Source organism: Capricornis sumatraensis, chromosome 10 (genome assembly GCF_032405125.1).
Source record: "Capricornis sumatraensis isolate serow.1 chromosome 10, serow.2, whole genome shotgun sequence".
NCBI classification, from domain to species: domain Eukaryota; kingdom Metazoa; phylum Chordata; class Mammalia; order Artiodactyla; family Bovidae; genus Capricornis; species Capricornis sumatraensis.
The window spans coordinates 50,985,695-51,009,789 of NC_091078.1; the positions used below are offsets into that span (position 1 = coordinate 50,985,695).

The 24,095-nt window shown below is 44.7% G+C and overlaps 1 protein-coding gene across 1 annotated transcript in view; it reads right to left on the bottom strand.

Moving 5' to 3' along the window:
* GADL1 (glutamate decarboxylase like 1) overlaps positions 1 to 22,075 on the bottom strand; it is a 149,630-nt gene extending 127,555 nt beyond the window's left edge. The window contains exons 1-7 of the mRNA XM_068982668.1: positions 21,923 to 22,075; positions 17,101 to 17,227; positions 14,248 to 14,338; positions 10,805 to 10,911; positions 10,008 to 10,123; positions 4,303 to 4,382; positions 4,127 to 4,181 (exon numbers count right to left, since the gene is read on the bottom strand). Coding sequence (XP_068838769.1) covers positions 4,127 to 4,181; positions 4,303 to 4,382; positions 10,008 to 10,123; positions 10,805 to 10,911; positions 14,248 to 14,338; positions 17,101 to 17,227; positions 21,923 to 22,075 — 729 coding nt within the window. The remainder of the gene's footprint in view (positions 1 to 4,126; positions 4,182 to 4,302; positions 4,383 to 10,007; positions 10,124 to 10,804; positions 10,912 to 14,247; positions 14,339 to 17,100; positions 17,228 to 21,922) is intronic.
* Between the last annotated feature and the right edge of the window lie 2,020 nt (positions 22,076 to 24,095).

Here is a 24,095-nt window from a genome sequence, read left to right on the forward strand (position 1 = left end):
TGACAGACGGGATACGGTAACCTCACTGGGATGTACTCCCCAAATGAGAGTCATGATAGAGAAAATTATTAGAATGTGCTGGAGAAGAGGACGTGTGTCTTTCTGCCACGATCATTCCTCCTCATCTAGCCCACAGCTCCATCTTGCAGAGAGAGCAGGTACCGCGAGAAATGGGAGGAAAGGGAGAATGTGGGAACAGGAATGCTAACTCCCGCCAAGCGAGCCCAGCAGGCGCCCTGGCCCCACGAGAGGCTCTATGGCAGCCACGAAGAAGAGAGCACACGAGGCTATTTCCAGACAGAGCCATCCCAGGGTGCTGGCAGGGGTATGCTTCTCTCTGCGGAAGTGTCTTCAGGGGAAAGTCTGCAGACAAAGATGAGGGTAGGGTGTGAAAGTAGAATCCTGATCCAGAGCACCAGGGGTCAGGAACAACAGTGCTTACTTGTCAAAGTCATTTTAGGATGAGTCCTTTTCCCCTCAATTTTATCTTGAAAGACACTTGTTCTTATAATATATTTTATGTCCCACTTAACAACAGGGGTGTTCTGCTTGGACCAGATTCATTCCAATTTAGCTGACCTTTGACAGAAAGACATGACTTCCTGGCTTCCAGATGGAGGCCATCTAGAGCAAGGACGCTTAGCCCACATCTCCAGGCGGAGGTGCACAGGAATCATGGCGATGGTACACAGTGGGCCCACCGCCGTGTGGGGAGGTGGCCTTGAGCCCTGGAAGCCAGCCCGCTGAGCCTCCTGGGAGCAGGGCCTGTGGCTGACAGAGCCCCTGGGAACCACGGGCTTCAGGGCTTCTGTCCTGTAATCAACTACCAACGGATTATGTCTTTATCATGCCCGTGACCTAAATGAAATGCGACCAAATTTACATCAGTCATTGAAAGCAACAGAAAAAGTAATTTACTAAAACCATTGAAGGTGTCTTTAATGCTGGGGCTTTCCGTACAAACTCTATGACATCCTGTCAATTGTGAAAAATATCTGTGCTAGCTATTATAGCCCATTAATGAGTTTTCCTCACCCTTTTAACAATCTAGCTACAAATATAAGACCCAGAAATTAAACTTTTGTAATCTGGATTTAACCTTCCATGTTTTTTCCCCTTTCTCATATCTCATGCTATTAATGAGAAAACTCAGTGGAAAGAATATTGTGTGTTGCCAATCAGCTGAATTCTCTAACAAAGTTTGTCATTTCAAATGCTCGTACACAAAAATACCTCCACTTATTCAGCGATCATCTTGGTCTTCTTTTTTAAAAATAAGTACTTTAGAACCTCTGCTGCTTCTGTGGGTTTCATCGTCTTTATAATGGCATCAGGGCAAGGGTCACAGCTCAATCAATTAAAAAAATTGATTGTGGTTGGTCAGGGAATTGAATCCCAGAAGAAAATCAGAGTTGATGTACTATCTGCTACCTCTGTAACGGCACAAATTAAAAAGTTTGAAACAAAAAGAAACTAGGTCTGGAGAACTAAGAAAAAGAAACTAGTCATGAGGTATGAAGGTCTCAGAATGGATGCAAGACTTGCCCTCAGTGAATCCAAGCTCAAGTTTCAACTGATGAAAGGAAACCAAGACAGACCAACTCTAACCTTGCTGCCCTACTTTCAAATGTGCCTAAAGCAATTCTTACTTTTTAAACACTTCCCTTTTCAAGTTTTCAACTTCAGATATGCCCCTTTCATGGACTTTCGTTGTCAAAACAAACAGAAATTTGAACGATGAAAATAATAATGACTGCTGTGGAATAAAATCCATCCAGTATTTTAGAAGATGAGTTCTTCATGATACTTTGAAAAGAAAAAACTGTTTGGCTATCTTTCAGAATGTTTGGTAATTCACTCACTATTGTGAAAATTGGTAAATAAGGGGAAAAATAAAATATCGATTCTGTCTTGGCTTGTTCAAACTGTTCCTTAGGGTGACTAAATAGGGATGAAGGAACAAAAATGTTTACGATAGTAGGCCTGCCACTAAATGAGGAAGGAATGAGAGAATTAGCTAGAACATCACTAATGAAATAGTGGGTCTAGACAATGCCAACAAATGGCAGCAAAGTCCGTGAGGTGAGAGGCTGACGCAGAGTTCTGTGACAGATGGACTAATACTGTTATCACAAAAGGGGCCCCAAGACGTTTGCTGACTAAAGGGCAAAACGCCACCCGTGAAGTCTTCCTGGTAAAAATTCCAACCTGAATCTCCCCAAGTCTCAATATCTAACAGCCAAACAGAAAATATAGAAAACAGATGGAGAAGTATAGGAACACTTAAAGGCAAATTCTCAACGGAATCAACAAAATCCACAATGTGGAAGACTCTACAGGACAGAGGACTTCGTTTCTCCAGTGGATCCATTGCAGGGGAGATAGAGGAAAAGAAGGCTGCGGGTGGGAAAACATTTACGTGATAAATCAGTCAAACGCAACACATGGACTTCATATGAATCCTTATTCAGACCACCAGCTATTTTTTATAAAGGACAACGGGAGAAAATCTAACGAGTGAATACTGGATAATGTTAAGAGCTTATTCTTTCTTTAAGTGTGTTATGTTTGTTTTTTTTTTTTTAAAGAGAAAGTATCTTTTACAGATATACTGAATTATTTGTAGATTAAATGTCATAATGTGTAGGATATGCTTCAGAATGATCCAGTGGTATTGGGAGGGAATGGGAGCAAAAGTTAATGATGGTGAAAGTTGTATGACCTGTATGTGTAATCTCATTATATTAGTTTTATATATATTTAAAATTTTCCATAATGAAAAGTTCAAAATTCAAGAAAGAAAAAAAGAGAAAGAAAGAAAGGGAAGGGTGAAGGAAGGATGGAAGGAAGGAATCATATGAGCCATACAAAAAGCGGAGTCAATATTCCCTGCCAACAAGCAGTAACAACATAAGTTCCTTTTGATAGAAGCTTCTGTAGAAAAAGATACAATTAGATTTTTAAAAAATAGATAAAGCTAAAGGTGACATCTGTAGTCCACAGCAGAACAAACAGGTTTCAATGCAGAATTTTACTCAAGAAGATAAAGAAATCAGATGACCTCTACCACAAGACAGCTACCAAATCCATTTGTCAATGGAATGTTTTAAAAACATAGATTTAAGGACACACACCAGAAGCCAGTACATCTGCAATAAAAGCAGAACGTTTAAACAGAGAATATCAAACCAAATACAGTGATCAAGCATGCTCCAGATAAGGTGAATTCTGGAGAAGTTAAAAATTATAAAGAGCACAAGAACAGAAAAACATAAATATAATGCTAAAACTTAAAAATAAAAGAACCCATCCCTCAGTACGAAGCTCTCTGAGGACAGAGAAACTTCTATCACAGCTCAAAATCTGAAAACACCTGACGCTGTTGCCGCCTATTTGGAAGTGATGGGAGAAGGGTCGGAAGCTTTGCTGGCCACGGGCCTTCCAGGGGATGGGAAGGATGCATAGACGTGGCTGTACCTAACCCATTAGGCGTTTGGCCCAAGAAGCAAGATGGCTGATGTCAGGGTTAAAAATGAAGCAGATATCGGGGCCAGGCTTTGCTGCAGTAGAGCAGGTGACCAGGGCCATGCCTTGCCTCCCCCAGCAATGGGCAGGCCAGCTTTCCAACATTCTGGAAGCCAAGGAAGAGAGGGCAGTTTTCCAGAGCAGAAATACTAGGCTCAGACCCAACGGGGGTGATAGTTACGGATGGGCCTCATGTGGAAACAGCCCAGGAGGATCGTTTGATCAAGAAGTCAGAAACCATCCTGGATGCAGCCCGGAGGTAACTGGTTTGGCCAAGCATCCTCAGAGTCAGGAGCTATACAGCAGCAAGAGAGGCCAGAACAAGGTTCTGAAGCTTATTCTAGGCAAGGACCTGGTACAGGGAGGCATCAGCGTTTGAGTAGGCTCCAGCCCCTTGGGAATGAGCACATTCGAGATGCTCCACAGAACACACACAGCAAGCACCAGATACGGCACCTCTGTAGAGGAGCTCCCTCCGTCCACCCTAAGAGGACCTCTTCTCTCCCCGACACAGACAGGGGCCTGGCCACTGCCCCGCGTCCTCCCCTTCATGCCCAGACACGCGCCCGTTTCCCCTCCCACCCTCTCCTCGCCCACGCACCTCTTTCTCGGCCTCCTGCACGCGCTTCTCCAGCTCCTCAGGTATCATCTTACCTCTGAGAGAACAGATTTGCGACACAGTCACACTCAGCAGTGAACAGACGTGGGACAGTTTGTAAATGGTATCGATCCCCTCCCCACCGCCCCGGCCAGGCCTCTGGATCCTGTCCCCGTTACCTTCCATCTGTCTCCACAAAGCACACATTCTCAGTACCAATCCCAAGAAAGGAAGCAGACTTCTTCATGGAGTAATGACACTACATTCAAAGAGGCGAGGGGGAGAGAGAGACACGGATACACGGCATGAAAAAGGTACTGCTTATTAGCTACATGGGTGTGCGTCACACGGCTGAGCCAATCTCTGGAATCGTGTTGCCTTAAAACATAAAAAGCATTCAATTGAGCTCTTCAGTATGGTGGTTAAAAACACTGACTTCCCTTGGGATCCGAGAAACCAAGATTTAATTCCAGGTTTTCCCCTACAGATATGGACCCTTAAGCAAAGAATGCATGCTCTCCAAGCCTCAATTTGCTAATCTATAAAGTGGCTATATGGGTGCCTCCTCCATCTGCTTGTCATGGAGTTAAAACGGTTAATACACGTAAACAGTTGGCACAGAGCCTGGTGTATGAACAAACTTGGTCACCAAAGGTGGTTGTTTTCCGAAACACTGAGGAAAAGTTTCTCTTGATGCTTCTAATAAAACTCAGTATTAATGGAAACAGAATCTAGTCCACTGTTGATTCAAAAACCCTCTAAGGGATAATCAAGACTCTGTCTCAAAAACTGTAATCACAGACCACAGAAGAAACTGTTTTTAAGAGCGAACAATGAGTTATACATGCTGATCAGATACTTGACTAGTCTCGTTTAATACTGACTGTAAGACTGAAATTAGACACAAGGGAATGTGGCTAAAATCACAATAACGAAAGTAGTAAGTTTAGGATTTTCGTGGTGGTCCAGTGGTTAAGAATCTGTGCTTCCACTGCAGGGGCATAGGTTCAATCTCCGGTTGGAGAACTAAGATCCCAAATGCCACGTGGTGCAGCCAAAAAGTAAATAAACAAAATACAACTTTAAGAAGTAACACTAACTTACAGATATACTATGCGATATAGCCCTGGCAGGTATGAGGCTAAGAGCTGGCTCTGGAATTAGGTCTTGTCTATTTCTTATTGGCAAATAGTAGTATATACTCTGGATTGTTGGGCCTTTTTTCTCTACATAAATCTTATAAAATAATTAGCACTCAAACACTGGAGATGTTTCTCTTTATACATCAATGTGGACAGGCGGTCAGTTCATTCTTTTCCATGCCAGAAAAACTGAAGGTGCTAAAGAACATTACTGTACCAAAAACACCTTAATAATTTAATTTGTAGATATGAATACATTAAAGAAGTAGTCATGCTTTCGCACTTAACTTGATATATTCCCTCAAATGTGGTAATTTTTTCCCTCTTTTGTCAAGAGAGTTTTATGGAGAGCTCTTTTTTTAACTCTATAAAAATACATGCTGAAGTAACACCATCAGGAGAAATGACATCATCCTAAAAAAATTAATTTCCAAATATCAAATAGGACGCATTCAAAATGCCTGTAGGATGCATTCATTTCAGGTTGTTACAAGAATACATGCATAGTGAAGAGTAATAATGTACGTGAAAACATAGTTAATTCTCGACTTGCTACATCGGTCCACCATAGCCAAGGTGACAACTAAGGTGAATTATTTCTCACCAGAGACTAGGGGCCTCTGGCACCAAACAGCTATTGATTTCATAATGATAAATAGCAGCCTACCCCCACTGACATCTGCCAGTAAGGAAAATCACACTGCTTTGCCCTGAAAAATAGCACCATATCCCCAATCAATGGATCTGCTGAATAAAAAAACTTGTCCTCAGAATAAGAACAGCTTCTGGAGCTATTTTGGGGAATCTCTGGACAAACTGGGAGTCCAATGGCAATCTCAAATGCATAAGGACAGATTTTTTTTTTCCAAAGCCTGAAAAACTGAAGTCTAAACATCTGAAAACATCAGAGGAGGAAAAGAACCTTGGAAGGGGGAAAAAAAAATAGAAAGGGTGATGCTTCAGATATACCGAGTAGTTTCAAGGGAAGGAAAAACCTAGAAGCCGGAGTTCAGAAGTAACAGCTGCATTTAGACGTAAGAATGCCTGCTCCCTTCACTAGCAGAAGAGTAGTGAGTCCTTCTAAGATCCAGTCTCGCCCTGGGTTTCACTGTCCCACAGAAGGTGCACGATTCTCAGCAGGCATGTATTTCTATAAAGCAAGACAGCCAGTGCCCACATGAAAGACAGGACTGCATGGAAATTTTCATTCCTGGTTCCAGAAAAGCTTTCCTCCGTGACCTTGATTTTCTCAGAGCACTGCAGTTTTCCGCGCTCATGGGCTGTTGTGGACACTCAGAGTCCTAACATGTTAACTCATGCAATGGTCAGATTAGCTTCAGGTTGGGGGGAGAGCAGGGTCGTGAATGTCATGCCTTAGGAAATGAAGAAAAGGAAGTATAGGGACTTCTCCAAGAGCATGCAGCTGGTTCGATTCCTAAAGAGGCAGAGCCGGGATCCTGGAGACACCCTGGAAAGCACCTGCTCACCCTGTCAGTGCCTGCGATGGTCCTAAGCCTGGGGCAGCCTCACAAGAGAGCAGGGCCGCTAAGGGGGTGGAGCGGGTGAGGCACCTCCAGTGCAAAATCTAAGAAGGTGTGACCTTGAGACATGCACTCTAGTCACCTCACTGCCTCATCCCAGCCTGGACCCTGCTGGAGAGGAACCAGGACAACTGGTTGCTGGCCTGGGGGTGAAAAGGGCTTCCTTCCTCCTCGCTTTTGAGTGGCAGACAACATTCACTACTTCATGCTGATTTCCAAAATGATTTGAATGACAAAACTAAGATTTCTCTAAATTTAAGGAATTCCCACGTGCTAAGTTTCTTCAGTTGTGTCCAACTCTTTGCGACCCCGTGGACTGTAGCCTGCCAGGCTCCTCTGTCCATGGGATTCTCTAGGCAAGAATACTGGAGTGGGCTGCCATGCCCTTCTCCAGGGGCTCCTCCTAACCCAAGGATCGAACCCGCACCTCTTACGTCTCCTGCATTGGCAGGTGGGTTCTTTAACACTAGCGTTCATATCTAACTGCTAATGAAGCTACAAATGTTTTTTACTTTAATTATTTTTCTCCAAAAGCTCCCTTTCTTCGGGTCCCCTCTGGCAAGGCTCAGACACTAATCTCGCAGGGCCTTGGTCTTGGAGGTCCCGGCCTCCAGATTTGTTGAGAAATACACGTCGGTTGTTTGGGCCACACGCTCTGTATTTTGCTAGAGCAGCCTGAGCAGACTAAGACACAGGTTGAGTCTGGTTTTCTGGCTTCATCCTCTGCTGGCATGTCAGCCAAAGCGTATATTTTGCCTCTTTGCACACACATCTCCAACAGGGATTTTAAAAAATACTCAGCTCTTGGTTTCACAACTCCACAAAGTTTCAATTTCTTTTCATGCCCAATTTGCCAGCTATACCTGTGTTACTGGTCTTCCCCAGGCATCATCTTCATTCTAGTCTTCCACAGAATTTCTTCCCCACTTCCAGGGCAAGTATTCCATAAAAGAACTCTGCTACATTTTATTTATTTATTCTTAACTAATTTATTTTTGGCCACGCCACATGGCATGCAAGACCTTAGTTCCCTGACCAGGGGTTGAACCTGCTCCCCGTGCAGCGGAAGCACAGAGTCTTAACCACCAGACAGCCAGGGATGTTCCTCTGGTACCTTTTAAACCAAGTGAAGAATGAAAACAGGCAAAGGTAAAAGCACTGTGCTGATAGCAGAGCCCCTATTTAATCAGCCTTTCCAGGCACGGACATAGCAATTCAAATGCCGAAGGGACTCTGCATTTCTGATATGCTAGGGTTCCTCCACCTGAAATACTGAGGGTTGGAATCCAGGCAGGAGACTCTACTCCATCATCATCTCAAGAAACCAAGCATTTCCCCCTAGAAGTCCACATTCCTAAATATTCTTCTTTTGCTACAGAAAGAACATCTTGTGAGGAAGGGCCTGGGGAGGTAAATTCAGAGTCTCAGAGGAGGTGACTCCTCCTGGCCGCCCCCAACCCAATGTCCTCTCTGCATGTAGTGCTGAGCTAACCAGTGGTCAGGCAGGACGGGGGAAACACATGGGGGTGGTCAGGTTCCTGCACAGATGATACTTTTGTGATAATAAGATAACTTCTGCTCTTGGAAGAGAGTAACAGATTCAGGAAAGTCCAGTTGGAATTAGCAGAAAACTGTCAGATTTTGCCCATCTCATGTGTTTGACAGGAGGTACAGGAGGGGACGTGGGGAAAAAGCAGCGGCGGGATGGACAGAGGCCCCCACTGGAACCACAAACAGAAAAAATAAAAAGCATCCTTTCCAAGTAAGACACCATTTGAGCTGCGCCCCATGTTAGTGTAGCTGGGTCGTTCTCTCCTCCTGAGGGCATGTGTGCTAAGGTGCTCCGTCGGGTCCGACTCTGCGACCCCACCGACTGTACCCTCCAGGCTCCTCTGCCCATGGGATTCTCCAGGCAGGAATGCTGGAGTGGGCTGCTGTTTCCTCCTCCAGGGGATCTTCCCGACCCAGGGATTGAACCTGTGTCTCCCATGTCTCCTACACTGTACACTGGCAGGTGGGTTCTTTACCACTAGCGCCACCCGGAAAGCCCTCTCCTCCTCCTAGATTTCTGTCTAGTATGTGCCAGACACTACTCTACACCCTCTAACTCATTTGATCTCTGGTGACAACTAAGCTCATGTGGCTGCTGGGTCGTTTTTATGGCTCCAGACTGTTCGCCGCCCCCTGCATCCAATCCCGTCTCCGGGCAGCTTTGCAGAGAGTCTCCTTAAGAGGTGAAGTCTGTTTCCCTACTTCTTGGATCTGGGTTCCTATATGCAACTTACTTTACCAAGAAAGTGAGGGGGAAACAACGTGCCAGTTCTGAGCCCAGAACTCAAGAGGCCCAGTGTGTCTCTGAGTTGTCTTTCACCGGCACCGCTGCCATGACAACGGTAGGCCAGCCTGCTGGAGCATCCCTGTTGTCAGCCCAGCCCAGCCACGCCCAGGGCAGCCACGGGCCAGGCAAGCCCAGCGCTGCTCGGCTGTCCCCAAACCTGAGCGCCGTGTCTGGCTATAGCTACATGCTGCTGGGTTGAGGAGCAATTTGTTACATATTAGAGCTAACTGATACACTCTTCTTTATAAGTTAGGAAACTGCGTTACAGCAGGATTCACCACTTACCCAGGTCACTCAGAGAGTAGGCAGTGGAGACAGGAACTGGCCCCAGGCAGCCTAGCCCCAGGCCTGCACGCTCACCCCCAGGCTGACCTCTCACTTCAGTGGGGGTTGCGGTTACATCCCCTTGTGTGTCTGTGTGATGTCACTGTTACTGAATATCTCCCTTTCCTAGAAGGGCCCTCATGTTAGCCACTCAACGCAATCAGTTTCACAAGGAAATGGGAGCAGAAGACAGACCTGAGGTCAGTAGCAATCACATAAAGTCTAATAAATAAGACACTCAAAGCAGAGATTCACAGAAAGAGGTGGTGCTTTGAAATTAAGTGTTCTCTTTTCTCCAATAACATTACAGATTATAAATCTTAAATAAAGGTGATATACAAAAGAGGGTGGCCAGGGCTTACAATATCAAATGCATCAGAATTTCTTTTGGAATTAAATATGACGCTGTACATAGGCACATGATTTACACACTGACAAAACGCACCCTTGGGAGCCCCCAGACAAACAAGCCCTCTTCCATGACATGTTCATTTTCAGAAAATCTGTATCTCATATCAAAAATAATTTTTTTTTTTTACCTCTGCAGATGTGAAAAGGATTAATCTTGGCAAGCCAGACAGCCCCTTTTCCTTAATATCAGGACAGTACTTGTATCTGGCTAAATTCATGGCATACATATTGGACACTGAACCACCTGCAAAAACAAAAGCGGAAATATGGATAGCATGACGTCATTGTCCCCCGAGTGCCAGCCACAGTGGGGGGCACAGATGGCTGTGGGCACGCCTGTCTAATGACAAATGACTGTCAAAGTCAAGGGAGCACCCCCCTCCCATTCCTTTCACATCCTCATCCCCAACTCCAGAAGTTTTGGTCTATCCTCTCATTCCAGAGTTGTTCTAAACTCAAAGCTTCCATCTATGGATGTAGGGCTGGTACCCGGGTCTCCACAGTTAACAGTAACAATATTCTTTCTGTCTTTAATCAATAAAATGACAGCATGTGCCCCTCCCTGGTCCCCAAGAAAGACTGTAGGGGAAACAAAATGCAATTCAGGAAACTTCTCAAGTAAAATGACTTGATAAGCTTGGTAAACTTATAATAGCCCTTCAACTTCCCACCAGTAGATAAATTCATTTGTGTTGGATATAGATCCAAAATTTTAGACATCTCACTTGTTGGCATGTACGTCATTTCTGTAGCATTTATCCAAAATATCATACTCTGGAGAAAGGCACAAACTTGATCCTCCCCAAGTAGCATGATTCATACCTAACTTTGTGTCATGTGGAAACCTGCAGGGAGTTGTTCCTCATATTAAGGCAGGAATAAAATTGAAGATGCTTTAATGGAGGCAATAACTAATTGTACTTACCTGGGTTAAATATTCCATCCCCTTCTTTCCAGCCAATAAATTCAATCATTTTCTTCAGAACCGCTTCTTCCACTAACAGAAACACTGGGGACACCTCATACGTATAACTAGATAGATATAAAAAACACTTCACTTCTATGACTAGAGTCAAACCATCCCTATGGAGTCCCAAGAAATGCACATCGTTTTATTAAACCAAGTGGCTGCTGAAGTGTGGGTAGAGTCTTTGGAAATGAATCCTTCAGAAATAAAGAAATACACAGAGACTGACGGTGCTGGTCACGGCTGGACAAATGCCAGTAGCTGGTGCACGAGGGACACTAGCTACTTCGAAGTCTTAATTTGCAGAAAACTTCTGCTTCCACTGGGCGAGATCAAAGCAGTGCGTCTGTAGTCTTTGTATTAGCCATGAGTAGTGGCCATTTTGCTCTTTGGATGCTGTTTTGGAGGTTGGTTAAAGAAAAACCACTGTCACGGCAACCAGGTTTGTTAGGCTACTACCGTGAGCTACCCTAGCAGTCAGGTGTAGAGCCTGGGTTTCCTCCACCACACTCCCGTGTTGGTACAAATGTCAAGAGCACTATGGACATCTCTTACAGTGTGGTGATTTGACCATAACGTGCTACCTGGATCCCTGTTGTGAAGGTTTGTGGCAGAGGGTTGGAATGCTGTCAGCAGGGAGCATTGCTGAGTTATCCCCTTTAGGCATGTCCTGTGGTCATCCATACCCGATGACTGGTCCATCTGGAGCACCAACTAGGCCTGGCCACATGGTCCCGACTCCAGAACACCCTGCAGGGCCAGGGTAGCTCCAGAGGCCCATGGAGCCAGCTAGTGGAGTCTCAGAGCCTGCACGGTGGCTTGACTCCTAACTCTGCCCAGCTGTTTCCTTCCCCTCCAGCACCCACAGAGATTTAAGGGTTTCCCTTAATAAACACCCTGCTCAGGAAGCTCCATCTAGAGCAGCTGCCCAGGAAGTCCAGCCTGAGACAGTTACCAGGTCATTTTGTAACACTTCTTTGTTTCTCCAGAAAGCTGGAGGATGGCTACTCTGTATCATCTCCTTCTCCAACAATTCTGTGATGACACTAAATTGAATCTGAATAAATGTGTACTCTAAATAAGTAAGCTAAACAGCCACATTTAAAGTTATAGTCATGGAATTTAATGCGATTATGCTAACATCTAGAAGAGGAAGAAAAAAAAAACTTCAGTAAAGAGGGGAAAAAGAAGAACACCTACTGTGTATCACCTCCCTACGTGCCAAGCACTCTACAGACGTTATATCATTTTTCAACAATTTAGGTTCTATTTTCAACCATGTTTAAGAAACTAACATACTGAAAGTGTGAAAAATGGGACATATGTAAAAAAAAATGTATTACACATAAAAGGGAAATAATCATTTCCTTTTTAGTATGAAAAAAAATACTATTAAATTTGTCTTTGGAAACTAGTTCAACTGTAAACCTGGAGGTGGAGGAGGGGGTGATACAGAATGTGCTCATGGCTTAGTGAGATTTTGAGGGACCTGTTCAGCAATTTAATACTTCAAAAGCCTCTAAATATTTCAGTAAAAGAAACCAGATGAGGAGCTAGAAAAATCCCAGGACTTACAAGAAAAGGGTCACAGAATTGTGTAATCTTACTATCTTTTCTACCACTTATCGCTTCAACCCATTGTAACCTGGCATCTGGGATTGTCTTGAATATTCTACAAAAAATTATCTGACAGAAGTCACCCATGACACCCATATTGTTAATCCAGGGGATATTTGTCAGTCTTTGTCTTAAACACTCAACAGGACTCTGGACACACTCTCCTCCATGGCCCCCAGACTTGCCCTGGACTTTCTCCTCCTTCTCCCTCCATTGAGGTGGGCCCTCCGCCTCCCAGCCAGGGAATGCCAGACGCCCTCAAGGCCAGGCTGAGCCCGCTGCTCGCCTCCCTCCGTGTTCTGTCCTGCAGACAGTACTTATCCCAGTCCTGGTTTAATTTTACTGAAAGTGTCTCCATCCTGCTCACTAAAATCACTTGTTGGGCTATGAAAATGTATCAGTGCCTGGGACACACTGACAGAAATTCAGATTTACCTGGTCTCCGTTGGGATTTTTCTTGGTTGGGGGTGGGGGTGAGGGTGGTATTTTCCTTTAATATTTTTTTTTAAAGCTCCCAGGTTGAGTCAAAGAGCAGAAGGAGCTGCGAATGCCTGACTTAAGGAATCTCATCCATGACCAGTAACACCTAAATTTATAATTTCATAAAAATACCAGGATTCCAGGCCCCTGTATATCTCAACTCTCCAAAAGCATACCCTTAGACATTTCGAAATTACTGCAAATGCTCACAATTGAAAACTGAATTACTAAAAAAGAAAGAAAGAAAGAAAACTGAATTACTGCTCTTGCTTTTTCCACTGTATACTTGAAAACTGTCATCTCAATGACTGACAAGACCATCAACCCAACTATTAAAGCCAGAAACCTAGGCATCATCTTATAAACTTCCCTCCTGTTCCCATTTCCAAGATCCAGTATGTTATCCAGGCTTTTCTGTTTATCTTCCAAACACATTTTTTTCTATTCCTACCACTTCTCTCTAAATCCAAGCAACTATCATCCCTCACCTGACTAAGGCACCTCACACTTCCAACCCACGTTCTATATTTCTAGTGATCTTTTCAATAAGCAAATGTCACTTGGTGATTTGGAAATCTTCACAGGCTTTTCATTGCACTTAGAATGACTCATGAACCTGGACCACTGGGTGCCCCATGTCTGGCTCCAGTCTTATCCCCCTGACACCCCTCACAGGTTTCTCAGCTTCCCCACGCTGGCTGCCAGTCCACAGCGATGTCAGGCTGTTTCCTGCCACAAAGCGTTTGTACACGCTGTTCCCTCCTCTTTTCACCCAGCTGACTTCCACTCATTCTTCACCTCTTAGCTATCACCTGCTTAAAGAAGACTTCCCCGAGTGCACAACTAGGAAAAATTGTCCCATGTATAATTATAGCATCATGTACCTCCCTTCATTTGAAAATATGACATTAATCTGTGCAGATCATTTGGATTAATTTGCATGCAGCATCTCTATACCTAGATTATTTGCTTCATGAAGGCAAAGCTAATATCTGCTTTTACACAAAGAATCTCTCCAGCACCTTAGCCCAGATATGGCTTTTCATGCAGGAATAAGTGAAAAGTTGCTTAATCAATTTTCTCATCTGTTAAGTGGAGAGAATTCCTGCCTTAACCATCTCACAGTACCACTATCAGATCAAACTGCTCTCTAAATACTGCTAAGCGTCAGAAGCCGCTTCCATTATTTATGATGACACTGCACAAATGAAACAATTAAACAGAAGTTCATGAAATAAAACTTCATCTACTTAACAAAATCCCTAATCCATATTCAGCGTAAAATTCCAGTAAAATGTACTTACACACTTGGGTTTAATGCTTCTGTCATAAATCTGGCCACCAGAGAGTAATAATCAAGTCCAGCATATAACTGGTTGAAAAATCTTGGATGGTCTGTAAATTGGAGCAGAATATTAATCCACACAGCAATAAAAAAGAAAGAGAACTATTGAAGAAGAATATTAATCCACACAGCAATAAAAAAGAAAGAAAACTATCGATACAGCAGCAACATAAGTGAATCCTTCGGACAATGAAAGCAGCTGTATACAGAGGGCGTACAGTGCACGACTCCGGTTATATGATGCTCAATATGGGGCCAAGCTGACTGATGCTGCCAGAGGTGAGAATTCTGGGTACCTCTGGCAAGCAGACATTGATTAGCACCAGGTTTAAGGAGCCTCTGGAGTCCCAGGAATGGTCTATACCTTGATATGAGTGATGGTCACTTACATGCAGATATGTACAAATTCACTGAGTTGAGCACCTGAGATTTGTCCACTTTACTGAATGCACACTATATCTCAATTTAAAAAAATTTAAAATCTAATCATGTACAAGGGAACCAAATGTTGATGATCTATCTCGTAAGCCTGTCTACTGAACGTTTCTAAGCAAAACTTGAGCACTTTTTTGAGATCTTTGGTTTACTTATTTCATTTTCTTTTAATAATTTTTATTTGTTTGTTTATTTTTTGGCTGCAGTGGGTCTGTTGCTGCACATAGGCTTTCTCTAGTTGCGGCAAGGGGGTGGTCCTCTCTAGCTGGAGTGCACAGGCTTCTCACTGCAGGGGGGTCTCTTGTTGCAAAACACAGGCTTAGGTGCATGGGCTCTGCAGTTGTAACGCTCGGGCTTAGTTGCTTCACAGCATGTGGGATCTTCCCAAACCAGGGATCGAACTCGTATCCCCTGCATTGGCAGGCAGATTCCTATCTGCTATATCACCAGAGAATTCCAACCTGTTTCCTTTTAAACACAATCCAGACCCAAACCAGAACTCTGAGAAAGGGATTATTTGAGCAATCTGTCCACATATCAAAAAGCCTGAGGCTACGTTTACCTTCTGAAATTATCAATGTCAATCTCCCTAACTTGAACACATTTCACTTACTGACAGGGTTCACTTCAGGCTCTTGGCAGTGAGTGGCCTTTTAATTTTTCAGATTGGACCATTTTTTTATAGTGCAGCTGGCATCCTGTCTATGGAGTAAGATGTGACTCATAGCGCAGCTTACATAAACTTTCTGATTCAACGGGCTTCAAAGGCACTTGCCTTTAAGACTTGAAAAACTTTAGTTCCAACTTTCTATTTTTTCCCTCCTATAAAAGGTCTCATAAAGGTTCTTGGCTTTACACAGTGTGAATATTCACACCAGACTCCAGGCTAACAGCTGGCTTGACATTCTCAATCATAAGAAGCCCAGCACGATGAAGAAGAGGCAGGGGGCCTATTTAGAAATGTGGGTATTTGGGAACCATTTTAGTTAGTGACCTCTCACAGCAACTCAAAGCATTTTTTTTTCTTTAAACTAGTTCAGTGAAAAACAAGAGGCTCAAAAGAAAATGTCTTTTCGTATAAAACATGGCAAACTTCCTCTAATCTGGCAAAGGAAACCCGACATTGCTACAAGTAATTTTAATAAGTTTTTTTTTTAGTTCCATGTTAATTTATGATTGATTTCCATGGTAACATTATGGAAAATATCCAGTAAACTGAAAAATCTACTGCACTAAATGTCATTCTGTGCTTCTGACATGCACTATAATAATGAGATATGTATCTTTGCTTTTGAAATGCTAACTGGGTTTTTGATACATGCATCAGACTTTCCTAAGGGAATATAAACCAATTATTTTTAGCCAGGATTTTATTATGTTCTTTCCACTAAATTTAGTTCAGTGTCAGAACTCACAAAGCATAATGCCTGTATGGTCCTAAGTACTAGATTACCTTTATATCACACTGAGAAATGCATATTCTGGAAAGTTTTTCCCCTACTTTTGAAACTTATTCACTGGGTGTATAGTATATTAGCAGTCAGTCAGAGTAGGACTTAAGCACAAAACAAATATCATGTTGCTGCATTTACAAAAGATCACAGTGGTTAAGCGTTATTGTACCTTCTGAAAGGTTTTTATCTCTTGATCCTGGTAGATGGGATAAAATAATTTGGTTCTTGCCAGCTCTAAGAATACTCTTCAAATAAATCTATCCCTGTTTAAAGGAAGACAGTCTCTGGAACATGTTGAGGGGCGATATTCTGGGAGGTCAAGATTTAAAATCCCCACCAATTCTATAATCAAACTACCATTTGTCAGTTGGCACCAACATAAGAAATGATAAGTAGCAGTCATGATTTCTGGTCTTGGTTATAAATGGAGGATGGGGATTGCCGAGGAGCACAGTATTTATATAAGGCTGCTTAACACCATCAGTTTTTCTATCAACCTATCTTTGGCCCTGACAATACATCTGTACTAGGGATTAGAGGAATCACCGTCAAAACCTCAGAACCACTATTTTTCATCCAGGTTTCTCATCCATAAAGAATTTGACAGCCAGCTTTACTATTAGGTCTGCGTATGCTAAGTCGCTTCTATCATGTCTGATTGTTTGCGACCCCATGGACTGTAACCCGCCAGGCTCCTCTGTCCATGGGATTCTCCAGGCAAGAGTACTGGGGTGGGTTGCCATGCCCTCCTCCAGGGGATCTTCCCGACCCAGGGATCGAGCCCGCATCTCTTGCGTCTCCTGCACTGCAGGAAGATTCTTTATGGCTGAGCCACCGGGGACGCCCCGACTATGGGATAAACGCATGCTAAAGGAAACGGAAGAACTGTCTGCGGCACAGATGAAGGGAGGGGGAGCTCTTACTGGTCTTGACACTGTAGCGTATGATGTCCTGGCAGCGCTCCAGCAGCCGGTGGTGCGGCTCTCCCGCGTCCCTCAGCTCCAAGTCGAGAAGCCGCTTCAGCTCTTCAGGGGGCCGCCACTCACAGACCTGGGGATTCAGCAACAGCTCGTTACGGTCCACTCACGGGAGCCAGGTGTGGAGAGGATGTAGGGAACATGGGCCCCACCCTCACGAAGCTTCCAGACGAGTGGAAGACACAGAGACGCAAATGGGCAAGCACAGTTCCCTGGGACCAGAGCTCTGACATCTGGTAACGCAGACGCTGTTGCAACAAAGCAGGGGACTCTGTCCTCAATTTCGGAAGAAGTCCTGGAAGCACCGACATCCAAGTGGCACAAAATAAGACTGTGAAAGGTCGAAGGCAGAAGGAGAAGAGGGCGACAAAGGATGAGATGGTTGTGAATGGACATGAACTTGGGCAGACTCCAGAAGCTAGTGAGGGACAGGGAGGCCTGGCATGCTGCAGCCAATGGGCTCACAAAGAGCCGGACATGATTTGCTGAATGAACAACTAAAGAACCAAGCAAAGATTAGAAGGGAGGGGGGTCATGCAAGGGGCTTTCTAGGAGGAGCAGGACAAGCAGGGGCTGGGATACAAGGGCACCCATGGCCCATCTGAAGAGAGAAGTCCCCTCGGTGTGGCTTGAACTCTGAGCCTGGGGGAGGTAGGGAAAAGTGGAGCTGGAATCCCGGAACAGCTCCCCAACTTGTCTCCGTCCCTGGCCCCCGGCCCCACACCATCTGCTCTCAGCCCCGCAGTCAGCATCCAGAATGCTCTTCTATCTCAGCCACAGGCAGCCCTCTGCTCAAATACGTCTGATGGCCTCTCATTTCCTTCAGAGTAGAAGCCCAGGTCCTTACAATGACCTGCACTGATCGTGTACATCTGATTCCCCAGTGGCACTGACATGCCCCCCACCCCACACCCTGGCCTCCTTTCTGCTCCTTATACGTACCAGGCGCATTCCCATGTTAGGGTCTTCAGCCTCGGCCCGGAATGCAACCTCCACCCAAATCACCTCATAGCTAACTTCCTCACTTCATTCAAAACTCTTCTCTGATGTCCCGCTGTCAAGTCGGCAATCCCCAGTCTTTATTTAAAATCACAAGCTGTGTGTTCCTCTACCTCCAGAAGTACCCGCCCCCAACTCTTCCTTCTCTTCCTTTTGCACAGCGCCTGTCACCTTGCAATGTGCCGTGTAATGCACTTGCGACACACACTCGCCGTGAGAGCAGAGGTGCCGGTCAGTTCTCTGACCACTCCCAAGGAACTAACTAACACCCTCCATACACGAGGGTGTCAGCAGCGTGTGGAAGGAATGAATGAAGAGATAAGACAAGGCTCAGACGGTGACAGGCTTCATGTCACATGTTACAGAGTTCGAATGTGGCTCTACAAAAACACTGATATGCTTTGGACAGGGAATTACATGGGACAATATTAGTTTTAGACAATGGCTTGGGTTGCAATATGGAGATTCCAAGTAAAACCGGAAATAAGAGGTTACTCTAATAAAGCAGGCAAGAGAAGGTAGTGGTCTGGATGAGGCTGGCTGCCTCAGGAATGAAGCATGTCTGGAGATATTGAACATATGCTCCATCAATAGAACCTGGAAAGCAATAACACAGGAAGGATGAGGGCAAGGAGTAGCCAAAGGCCATCTTGAGCTTCCCAGCTGGCATGTGGTTTCATGGTGAGTGGGGTTGGGTGGGGTTGGATGATGAGTTTGGGGCATATTTAGTCCAAGGCATCTACAGGACATCCAAAGGGGGTGCAGTAGTTGGTCTGAAGCTCTTGCGAAAGATCAGACACAGAGTTGCAGGCATCTATTAAAGTGTGACCCAAGTGACACAGCTCAGAGGGAAGCTGTAGTAAGAGTAGAAGGTGCGGGTCTCACCTGAGCAGCACCAGCACGTAAGCAAAGGGTGAAGGGAAAGGAGCTCACTTGTGAGGTGAGGACACGCCAAAGAGGCAGGGAGCAACCCGGAAGAGTTCAGAGCTACTGCACAAAGGAAGAGGGATGCTCGGGGGTGGTGGGGGGGGAGACGGTCACCACGGTCAGGTCCTGCAGAGAAGCTGAACTAGGCAGAGACTGGAAGCACTCCTGGGATGGATCAACAAGGAGGTGTGCTTGGCAAGAGCGCCTGGCTGAGGGAGGTGGGAGTGGAGGCCAGATTGCCTGAAGCAAGGACGTAGGAGGTGAGGACGTGGAGGGAGGGGGCAGTGTTGAAGATCCTTAAAAAGTTTCCCTGTGGAGGAGAGGAGAGAGACAGGGGACTCTCCAGGGGGTGGAGGCCAGGATCGGGGAGGCTGGGGAAAGCAGGGCGAAACACCAAATTGTGCGAGAAATATGAAATTAAACTCTGAGCTTAGAACCATGAACCACGACGGGCAGAAGTCAACCAAATGGGCTGTGACTATGCAAAGCAAGGACTATGAATTCATGTAATGTTGATGAAAAATCTGCAAGGACAGCAAAACCCCACAGACACAAATCAGTGGTTGCCAGGGGCCAGAGGTGAGGGGAGAGGCGGACACGGAGGGGCACAGGGAAATGTGGGGTGACGGAACTGTTCTGTCTTGTAATTCTGTTGGTGGTTACACGATTTGTCAAAACTCATAGAACTGCACACCAAAGGCAGTACATTTGACTGAATGTTAGTTACAGTTCAATTGAAAAAAAAGTGGCTGAGGAAGAGTATCTGCAGAAGAGGGGGCCAGAGGTAATCATGTCACTAAGTATGGCTGTGCTGTGCGTGTGCTAAGTCGCTTCAGTCGTGTCTGACTCTTTGCAACCCTATGGACTGCAGCCTGCCAGGCTCCTCTGTCCTTGGGATTCTCCAGGCAAGAATACTGGAGAGGGTAGCCATGCCCTCCTCCAGGGGGCTCTTCCTGACTCAGGAACTGAACTCAAGTCCCTTATATCTCCTGCATCGGCAGGCAGGTTCTTTACCACTATCACCACGTGGGAAGCCCATCACTAAGTATGGGGACCCATCCTGTCCTCAGGCCACCTTTGAAAGGGGACGTGTTGAATCTCTGACTAAGTAGGCTAAGTCAGCAGCATAAAAACCTCACCTCCCTCTCCCAACTCCAACATAACAATCCAGCTTCACGTGCATGCATGTCCACTGCATGACTACCATATTGCAATGGGCTTGGGGCCACTGAGTTAACAACTTAGGATTTTAAGCCTACCCTTCTCATCCTGTCTCCCATCACTGCCCTGTATGAGCCCTTCTTTCCACGTGAAGGGGCCCCTTGATGTAATAAATATCTTGCCCTATTATAACTCTCTCCCCCTCATTCACCTTCCACTTTCTGCAACACACCTGGGCTCACTTCTCTCTACCCATCAAAATCCTACTCCAGGAACTTCCCTGGCCGTCCAGGGGCTAAGACTCCATGCTCCCAACATAGGGACTTGGGCTCAATCCCCGGTCGGGGAACTGGATCCTTCATGCTGCAGATAAGACCAGACGCAGCCAAATAAAAAACAACGAAAACAAACACCTATTTCATCCTCAGATTCTGCGTCAAAGTCCGAGGTGTCCACTTCTTTGTGAGATCTACCCAAAGTCTGCCTAAACCACAAGACATCTATCACCTTCCTGTTTTTTATTCCAATTCTGTTCAAAGCTGAGCCTTTATCTTACTTTGCTTTATATCCCCTAGGGCTGAATATAATGTTTTATCCTTAGCTAGACTCAGTTAATATTTAATGACTGAATAAAGGCCAATATAAAAAATTTCCAGGGGAGTACTGTACTCCAAAGTAAAGCAGGTCCAAAACGTTCCCTGGGTACAGCTAAGACAGGAGAAAACTCAATTATAAGCACAAAATTAGGAAATACCTTCAGTGATTTGCATTATGAAAGGTGGTCAATGTGATAGCTATTAATTGTGAGATTCTGAGAGACACAGGGAGAAGCCATGAAAAGCACAGACTCTGCAACCAGAGTCTGTTGGATTCTGGCGCTGGCTCCAAGACCCACTGGTGTGTGCTTTGGGGCAATACCCTTGGCATCTTGTGCCACCCTTTGCCACTCGTCTCTAAAATGGAGTTGATCAATAGTACCGGCATCTTAGGGGTCTTTACAGATTCAACACACAAACACATGGGTTAAATACACAAACACATATGGAGTAGTTCTTAGGATATCAATCGGCACAAAGAAACTACTATTAAGAACAGATGTCATTAGTGATGATTCCAATATCGATTTGTGTCTGTATTTGAAAGCAAGAACAGGTCACTGGTACCAGTCAGAAAAGTCAGACTTAGCAACCTAAGATTTCCAGTCTAAGCTCAGACAAACTGCTAGTAAAGACCCTCAGATAAGTTTAAAAACTTTTCACACTTTTTCTACCTTCTGCTTGATTCCACTACTAACATAAGGAATATGCACCAGACAATGGGAAGCAGGGTGTGTGCTGGAGACTATACAAATCAGATCATCGGTTGCTTTATAACTTGTATCGTCATCTGGGGCAGAAAGGTTCACCCTGTGCTTCACAACTTTACCTGGTTAAACTCTGGGTCTTGGCCAGTCTCCCCACACTTGCTGGCTGCTTTCCAGGAAAGCAGAAACTGGATGGGGGTCTGGAAGCTGAGGTGGGGTGGGAGAGTGGGTACCAACTTTGGTATCTGGACATCCCCTTGAAACAAAAGTACACTGGAAATGAAAGCATGGCTCCTCTCCCGTTACAGCTAGCCATCCAGGGGTGGATGAAACCTAGCAGTCCCGTTCTCACGGTTTCTCACAGGCTTTCACATTTACCTTCTCACTGATGTCCGTAGCCTTCAGAACCACCTCTTCCATTATTAGTCTACAGGCGTCTTCCACAAATCTCTCCCCTGCTTTTGCATCTGTTGTGGGGCCGTTCAGTATGACTCCATCCACGAGCACCACGTTCTTCCTGCTCGGAACCATCTCTTGCGGACCGGTATCTCCTGGAAGTACACAATCAAACCATGTTTTAGAGAGAATCTTATTCCAGCACAAAGCAAAGCATGCAGGAAATGGCTTGTGATCCCACCTTCAAAGGGCATCCCTTCATTTGATACGTCTGAGGCACTGAAGCTAACAGCTTCTTAATGGCGCCCAATGATATGACAGAGTTAAAGAAAGAAAGCTCCATTTTCCATTCCTGCAGCACCTTTTGTTTAGCATCAGGGAGCAAGCAGGAGTTCAAGCAATGTAAATTCAACCCATTTTATTCGCTCGTACAAACATCTTTCAGATATGTGCAAAAATGATCTTTGTGAACACAAGCCCATGTCTGTTTCATGAGCACAAACTCCCTTGTAATTTAAGGAAATGGCTGTCTGAGGAGGCCTTCTAAATAGCTGTGAAAAGAAGAGACGCGAAAAGCAAAGGAGAAAAGGAAAGATATAAGCATTTGAATGCAGATTTCCAAAGAATAGCAAGAAGAGATAAGAAAGCCTTCTTCAGCGATCAATGCAAAGAAATAGAGGAAAACAACAGAATGGAAAGGACTAGAGATCTCTTTAAGAAAATTAGAGATACCAAGGGAACATTTCACGCAAAGATGGGCTCGATAAAGGACAGAAATGGTATGGACCTAACAGAAGCAGAAGATATTAAGAAGAGGTGGCAAGAATACACAAAAGAACTGTACAAAAAAAGAACTTCACGACCAAGATAATCACAATGGTGTGATCACTCACCTAGAGCCAATCATCCTGGAATGTGAAGTCAAGTGGGCCTTAGAAAGCATCACTACGAACAAAGCTAGTGGAGGTGATGGAATTCCAGTGGAACTCTTTCAAATCCTGAAAGATGATGCTGTGAAGGTACTGTACTCAATATGCCAGCAATTTTGGAAAACTCAGTAGTGGCCACAGGACTGGAAAATGTGTTTTCATTCCAATTCCAAAGAAAGGCAATGCCAAAGAATGCTCAAACTACCACACAATTGCACTCATCTCACACGCTAGTAAACTAATGCTCAAAATTCTCCAAGCCAGGCTTCAGCAATACGTGAACCGTGAACTCCCTGATGTTCAAGCTGGTTTTAGAAAAGGCAGAGGAACCAGAGATCAAATTGTCAACATCCGCTGGATCATGGAAAAAGCAAGAGAGTTCCAGAAAAACATCTATTTCTGCTTTATTGACTATGCCAAAGCCTTTGACTGTGTGGATCACAATAAACTGTGGAAAATTCTGAAAGAGATGGGAAAAGCAGACCACCTAACCTGCCTCTTGAGGAATCTGTATGCAGGTCAGGAAGCACCAGTTAGAACTGGACATGGAACAACAGACTGGTTCCAAATAGGAAAAGGAGTACGTCAAGGCTGTATATTGTCACCCTGCTTATTTAACTTATATGCAGAGTACATCAAGAGAAATGCTGGGCTGGAAGAAGCACAAGCTAGAATCAAGATTGCCGGGAGAAATATCAATAACCTCAGATATGCAGATGACACGACCCTTCTGGCAGAAAGTGAAGATGAGCTAAAAAGCCTCTTGATGAAAGTGAAAGAGGAGAGTGAAAAAGTTGGTTTAAAGTTCAACATTGAGAAAACGAAGATCATGGCATCTGGTCCCATCACTTCATGGGAAATAGATGGGGAAACAGTGGAAACAGTGTCAGACTTTATTTGGGAGGGGGCTCCAAAATTACTGCAGATGGTGATTACAGCCATGAAATTAAAAGACGCTTACTCCTTAGAAGGAAAGTTATGACCAACTTAGACAGTGTATTGAAAAGCAGAGACATTACTTTGCCAACAAAGGTCTGTCTATTCAAGGCTATGGTTTTTCCAGTGGTCATGTATGGATGTGAGAGTTGGACTGTGAAGAAAGCTGAGCACAGAAGAATTGATGGTTCTGAACTATGGTGTTGGAGAAGACTCTTGAGAGTCCCTTGGACTGCAAGGAGATCCAACCAGTCCATCCTAAAGGAGATCAGTCCTGGGGTGTTCATTGG